The sequence below is a fragment of the Nuphar pumila genome, chromosome 7, assembly GCF_984573655.1.
Source record: "Nuphar pumila chromosome 7, dmNupPumi1.hap1.1, whole genome shotgun sequence".
NCBI classification, from domain to species: Eukaryota; Viridiplantae; Streptophyta; class Magnoliopsida; order Nymphaeales; family Nymphaeaceae; genus Nuphar; species Nuphar pumila.
Window position 1 is genome coordinate 21,683,087 of NC_143255.1, and position 7,027 is coordinate 21,690,113.

The 7,027-nt window shown below is 40.3% G+C and overlaps 1 protein-coding gene across 1 annotated transcript; it reads left to right on the top strand.

The window, feature by feature from the left end:
• Positions 1-3,840: 3,840 nt before the first annotated feature.
• Positions 3,841-5,998, top strand: LOC149831479 (multicopper oxidase LPR1 homolog 1-like). The gene is made up of 3 exons (XM_090013028.1): positions 3,841-4,017; positions 4,144-5,601; positions 5,711-5,998. The coding sequence occupies exons 1-3, from the start codon at positions 3,841-3,843 to the stop codon at positions 5,768-5,770; spliced, it is 1,695 nt and encodes a 564-aa protein (XP_089869154.1). The 3' UTR covers positions 5,771-5,998.
• The last annotated feature ends 1,029 nt before the right edge of the window (positions 5,999-7,027 follow it).

Here is a 7,027-nt window from a genome sequence, read left to right on the forward strand (position 1 = left end):
TATAAATCTATTTTAATAAGTGTCGCACATAAATGCCACTGAAGAAATTGTTGTAATGATCGGCCTTTATAAATAAAAATCAAACAAGCGTTTAACGTTGTGTACTGTGAAAATTATGATTTGCTTTTACGAGATGTCTTCCTATCACGATTTACGCAATAATTGATAAAAAGCTGAAAGATTTGCACAAACATTGATAAAAGGCTGAAACGATTTGTATGTATAAAGACTACGTGCTATCGCGATTTGGACTTTTTGAAGAGTTAAGATCATCTTCCCTTTTCTGGATGGAGGACATTTTTATCCTTTTCTCAAACCATCGTTTCATGGCGAGAATGACGAGAAAGGATACTTAAGTCTTTGCAATTGCACTGAACTCCGACGCTAAGTGATGCCAATACACACGAGGATACGAGCCCCACGTGCTTATATACGTGGCGCTCATTCGGACCCCCAAACACGCACTGTAGCAAACCCTGCGTCTTCGGGGGAGAACACACAACACCCAAGTTCCAATACTTCAACGGGTATTGGGTATCACAACACGAATACAACTATGTGAATTTTCTTTTTTTTTCGACCAGAGAAAATCTCGTGATGAATTTTAAAAATTTATGTAAAGAAAAAAATATATAGGAATCTTTAAAATTTAAAGTGAATAAAAAGTAAAGAGCTCTACCCGGAGACAGCATGGGCACATTAAAAAAAGTGATATTATTGTGAAATTTTGATAGTTTTATAATTTTATATCACAATAATTCATAATCTAAGCAATACTTGGGACATCAATTGGAAACCGTTAAACAGGGAGAAAAAATCAAGATGCATAAAAAATAAGTGATGTTTTAAGATAGATTCAAATAATGCAAAGGCATTATGATATATTAAACTAAATTATACTTTGAATCTATTGGGATTTTATCTTGATCATATCTTGTTATGCTTTTAATATCAGCAATGTCTTGGACATGGATTGGCACCAAGTAAGTCAACGGGTTTGGTCTTACTCTTACCAAACCAACCCAACTTAATATCAATCCATTATTCATCTGATTCGGACTTACCAAATCCCGTCCAACAAGTTAATTAGGTTACAGGTGTAGCATCCAAGTATTAGCTGGACCCAATGTCAGAAATCTTGAATTCTCAGTAAAATATGGGTGAGGAAAAATCGTATCATACATTGAAATTTCTGGATTTCCTGAGAAAAATCTTGAGAAAATATCGGGATACATCAAAATATAAATAAATGCAGAAATCAAACAAAATAATCTACGTAAGAAAAGACTTGGGGTTTGGTAAGCTCCAAAGAGGTAACTGTTGGCTGAGTTTGGGTCTGACTGCACCAAACCCTTCAAAACCATGAGGCGTCGAACCCATGTACCCACGGTTTCTGCCCTTGGTGGGTCGCGCCTACGCAAGCTAGATGGCTGAAAATATATTTAAAAAACGATGAGAAGCAAAGGACCACGACCCGAGAACACAAACATATCTCTGATATTTGGACCGCTTGCCCATATCGAAATCGTACCAACTATCTTTATTTCAACACTCTTCTCTTGTTCCCTAGGGGCTGACCCAGCTATTGGGACTTTGAACAATTCTTTATTCATGCTAAGTTGGGTTGGTTTGGTTTGGTAAGATAACAGTTAGGATGTTTAGAACTTAAAAGTATTTCGTACATGCACAAAAGTGCATGCATGCGAGTTTTACGAACCCATGCTATTGGTGTCAAAACCTAGATCTCTCTTGCTCACCAATAGGGATGTCAACGGGCCTGGTTTACCTGGATCCGACCCAAACCAAACCCTATAGGGTATGGATACGGTGATAAATTAGAAGGCTTGATTAAGACCCAGGTCCAGACCCAAAGGTCCGATTAATACATGAAGCCGGGTATAGTTTGTGAAATTTTATACTAGACCTGGACCCGACCCGAGTTCTGATTAAGACATGCAATTTTTCAATGTAAAAATGACAAAAAATATGGTTTTACAGGGTATGGTCCGGGTTTGGTTCATGTAGTTCTTATCAGGTGCGGGTATGACTTTTCTTATAATGGACCTAATTAGACCGGGATCCAGACTTGATACCATACCCAAAAATCTAGTCCAAGTCTGGTTTCACCTTGGTCCGAACCAAACCCGACCTGTTGACACCCTACTCATCACGAAGTACATCCAACTTTGACCTTACAGGGTTTTGAACTTGTGATGCCCCTTCAACAATGTCAATGTCTGCAAAATACTTTAATTTTAGTTGGGGCTGTCAACGGGTCAAGTACCCAAGCCACGGTGTACCCAAACCATCTCAAATAACAAATCGTCGGGTTCGAGTTTTGTCAGGTCATAAAAATAAAATCTCAAACCCAAATCTGCATAATTTACAAGTTTATTTTTACTAAAAGTACACATTAAACACTGAGTCGGATCAGGTACTCAGTAAATTTATACACTAAAATTAGTGCTGTCAATGGGTTGGGTTTGCATCATGTACCGGACCCATTGACAGCGCTAATTTTAGTGTATAAATTTACCGCAGTACAGTAGAAAGATTAGGCTAGTAGAAATTTATTGAAGTACAGTAAAACGATTAGGCTCCATGGACCATCATTGCCCATTATGTAATTGGCTGGTAGCAATTAATAAGAGGCATTTCTGAGAGAGAGAGAGAGAGTATTGGGTGATCACTACCCTGTGGGCCACCTTGTAATTGCTATGCGTGGTGTTATTCGAATAGACATAACCTTGCGAAGCCAACCGTTAAAGCCAAAACCATATATGATATTATGATATTATATGGGTCATACAATAGAACCTGTGAATTAATTAATCTGTTTTTGACTATTGTTGCGTTGGCGTGTGCTTACCAAAGTTACGTAGGAAATTGTTGGCTGGCTAACCATTGTAATTCTTCAATGGGTGGGCCACACCTCCTACGGCGACGTCAACCTGGTGATGATGATGGCTATATAAAGGGCCACTGCCTCTCCCTTCCTGTATCAAGTTGCATCAGCTCAACACACAATACCCCTCTCCTTCCTCCATTAGAAATCTCCCTCTCTCTCTCTCTCTCTCTCTCTCTCTTCTGCAATTGAACTTCAATTTGCTTCCTCTACAATTTTGCATGTCAAGTAAGTATCATGGCCTTAAATTGACATTATAAAGATTTGGTTTTCTGTAGCCCAACTGTCATTTACTATATGTCATCAGACCAACTGGAGCTTGAGATTAGCATATCTATAGCCCAAGTATCGTTATCAATCACGTCACCAACTTGGGCTTCAGATAAGCATATCTCTAGTCAAAGAATCGTTAGGTATCATATGTTCTAGTGTCATTATTACCTCCCATGATCACCAAGAGCATGAAATGAACCACTATATTCTCTAACGAGGTACCCAATTAAGCTTATATTGTCGTATAATTATTATTTCTTTCTTTAATATTTTCTTATAGTGGTGGCATTCACTAGTGGCTTAGGTAGGTATTTATTTCTGTATTCAATGGCATAACACTAAAATCCTCTCTCTCTCTCTCTCAGTTTTCCTCAAGTCAAAATATTCGTGCATAACTTTAAAAAAAATTCCAATTGCTTCTCTTTCAATTATTTATATTTCAAAATCATTTCTTTTGGTAAGAAGTACATGATACACAAACCGTGTAGTAGCACAATATCACGTTAATTTTTGTAAAGTAAATTACCACTTTAAATAAAAGGTTATATTGTGAGTCAACTAATTAATGTATATGTTACGTGGGCTTTGCAGGCAACAAAATGGGAACCGGAAGAGCGTTTTGCATAGCTCTATTAACACTCGTTGTGCACACCATAATCCCAATGGCATCTTCAGCCAACATAGAACCAATCACTGCAGATCAACTTCATCAGGTGGCTGGTTCCCTTCAAATGTACGTTGATGAATTGCCTTTCATGCCAAAGATATATGGCTACACTCTAGGTAAGGAAAAGGCCAGGCCAGCCACTCTCAAGATTGGAATGTTCGAGAAGAAATGGGTATGAATTTCGCTCACCAATTAACCATTAATTTTCCATCTTCCTCAAGACAATCTCTCATCATTTTTCATTTAATTGTGAAAATTTACCCGCAATAGTAATCACTTTTGAATTTTTTTACGGCAGAAATTCCACAGAGATTTGCCTGACAGCACGGTTTTTGCTTATGGAACTTCCCAAGAGGCAGCAACCGTGCCAGGACCAACCATAGAGGCCCTTCAGAACGTACCAACTCTTGTCAATTGGGAGAATTACCTACCATCCACTCACATACTCCCATGGGATCCGACGGTCCCGACCGCCATACCAAAGGCAGGTGGTGTTCCCGCAGTTGTCCATCTCCACGGTGGTGTCCATGAACCGCAGAGCGACGGCAGCGCATTCGCCTGGTTCACTGCTGGTTTCAAGGAAACTGGACCGGCATGGACTAGACGAACCTACACCTACCCAAACGACCAGCAACTACCAGGCAACCTTTGGTACCATGACCATGCACTTGGCCTGACAAGGCTGAACCTCCTAGCCGGTCTCATCGGAGCATATGTGATCCGCAACCCGTCTAAAGAATCACCATTGAATCTCCCTCGTGATGAGTTCGACCAAATACTCTTCGTCTTCGATCGGAGTTTTAACACAGATGGCTCACTCTACATGAACAGAACAGGCAACAACCCCTCTATTCACCCACAATGGCAGCCTGAGTATTTTGGTGATGCCATCATAGTTAATGGCAAGGCTTGGCCTTACATGAATGTCCAACGAAGGAAGTACCGTTTCAGGATCATCAATGCTAGCAATGCTCGCTACTTGCGCCTGTCATTGAGCAACGGCCTCCCTTTCACTCAAGTTGCCTCCGACCACTCCTACCTGAGCAAACCAGTCACCACCACAACCATATTGATTTCTACATCAGAAGTCGCTGACATTGTGATCGACTTCTCAGCTTCGTCCGGCGAAATTGAGCTGACGAACAACGCGCCTTATCCCTATCCATCCGGTACTCCAGTCGATGCACTCAACAGCAAGGTGATGAAGTTTGTGATCATGCACGGCAACCCTCAAGTGCCCGATCAATCAAGAATTCCGTCCAGTTTGATTGCCTACCCAAAGCCGGTGATTGCGGACAAGTTTGTGACGAGATACATTGTTATGTATGAGTATCAGACAGCTGATGGGGAGCCTACTCATTTGTACATCAACGGGAAACGTTTGGAGGACCCGGTCACGGAGACGCCGGTTTCCGGCAGCACTGAGATCTGGAAGGTCATAAATTTGACCCCTGATAATCATCCCCTGCATATCCACTTGGCCAGTTTTCAGGCTATTGAGCAAAGGGAGCTCTTGAACCCAGCTCAGTTCGCAGCATGCATGGGTCAACTAAATGATGCCATCAAGTGCAACATCAGCAGCCATGCAAAAGGCCAGTTGGTCCCCGTCCCTGCTAATGAGATGACATGGAAATATACAGTGAAAATGACGCCATGGTACGTGACCACCATTGTGGTGAAGTTTGGATACGTTCACAAGAATGGACCATATGGGTTCGATGCGACAGCTGAGCCTGGTTATGTGTATCATTGTCATGTAAGTAACCTAATTAACCATTCTGCATGCACCTAGTTCGAGCCGTGGCTCATCATCATTTTCCTTTTTTATCTTGTAAGTTGGTGCTCACCTTTGATCATTTTTGCAGATTTTGGACCATGAAGATAATGCCATGATAAGGCCCCTGAAGCTAATTCCGAAGGCATGAAATTTTAGAAAAAGCTGCCATAAGCAGGCGTCAACTGTAGTCTATACACTACACTTATTGTTTTAGTCCTATCTACTTATTCTTGCAAATTGTTGGCTTGGAAAACATATCGTTCATTCGTTGTTTTTTATTTCCTAGTTCATTAATTCATTCATTGAAGTGTGACATAATGTGGCGTTTTATTTGTATTGTGCAATTCTTTTGGGAGGGAGGCCACGGGATCTGAACCCGCAAATGTAGGTATTCAAGAATGTATTCAAGAATGTGAATAAAGTGTTGGTGCAGCGGAGATGCATCATCTTTTTTCCATCTACTTTCTTTAGTATGATTTTTTTTTACATTAATTTACGCCGAGAACAGAATCCTAGCAGTGCTGACTTTATCTGCAGTAGAGTAAAACTTCGTGGGCTTACCCCTTGCCCCAGGGAGTCGCCACCGCTACCCCTGCCTAGCGGCCTAGGCCCCCATCACAGTACGCCAAACCCTTTGAGGCTTTTATTTAGCATGACTTAATGTATTGTACTGTTTTTTTTTATAGGGTGGCCACGGATATGAACGGTTCAATTGGTTGTTGTCAAACAAATTTATGTATATTTATGGTTAATTTATTCAGAAATGACGCTGAGTTTTTTAAAATATAATGAAAAAACACAATAATTGTGATTTTCAAAGGTCAATACTGATGTAGATCCAGCACGGGGTCGATCCAAGATTCAAATGGATTTTGATGAGCAAATGCTAAGACAGATTTCAATATAGGGTTATTTTGACCCAGTTGCGCTCTAAACTGAAGGACAGCACCAAAACCGATTTTGTAAATGACAGATTTTCTTTTCTAATGACTCTAAAAACACAAAAATTTGACTACTGATGGTTGAGATATGGATCAGACACCAAATCAAATGATTGGTATTCACAAGTGGGTCTGGTGGAACTGTCCAGTAGAAAAAGGCCAAAACGGGACTGTTCTCTAAAGATTCAGTCAAAGATAAGAACACAAAAGTTGTAGAGAATTTAGTTTTAAACTCAAAGAAACTTAAATCACTCAAATAGGAGGTCTTATGACTCCAATACAACCCAAGCAAAATAGCGGACTCACACAGTCCTGAAGAGTCACCTGTGGGACTATTCCATCTGTTCCAAGATACTTTTGACCAGATAAATGATCGATTCATCAAATTTGCCAAACATGAAAGTTGTAAAAAGTTTAAATGCTGAATTAGAGAAACACAAATCACATGAATCGGAATTTGTATG

Coding starts and splice junctions, on each gene's coding strand:
- LOC149831479 (XM_090013028.1), top strand. CDS start 3,841: ATGGCATCTTCAGCCAACATAGAACCAATCACTGCAGATCAACTTCAT. Junction 4,018..4,143: donor GAATGTTCGAGAAGAAATGG/GTATGAATTTCG, acceptor TTTTTACGGCAG/AAATTCCACAGAGATTTGCC. Junction 5,602..5,710: donor GTTATGTGTATCATTGTCAT/GTAAGTAACCTA, acceptor TCATTTTTGCAG/ATTTTGGACCATGAAGATAA.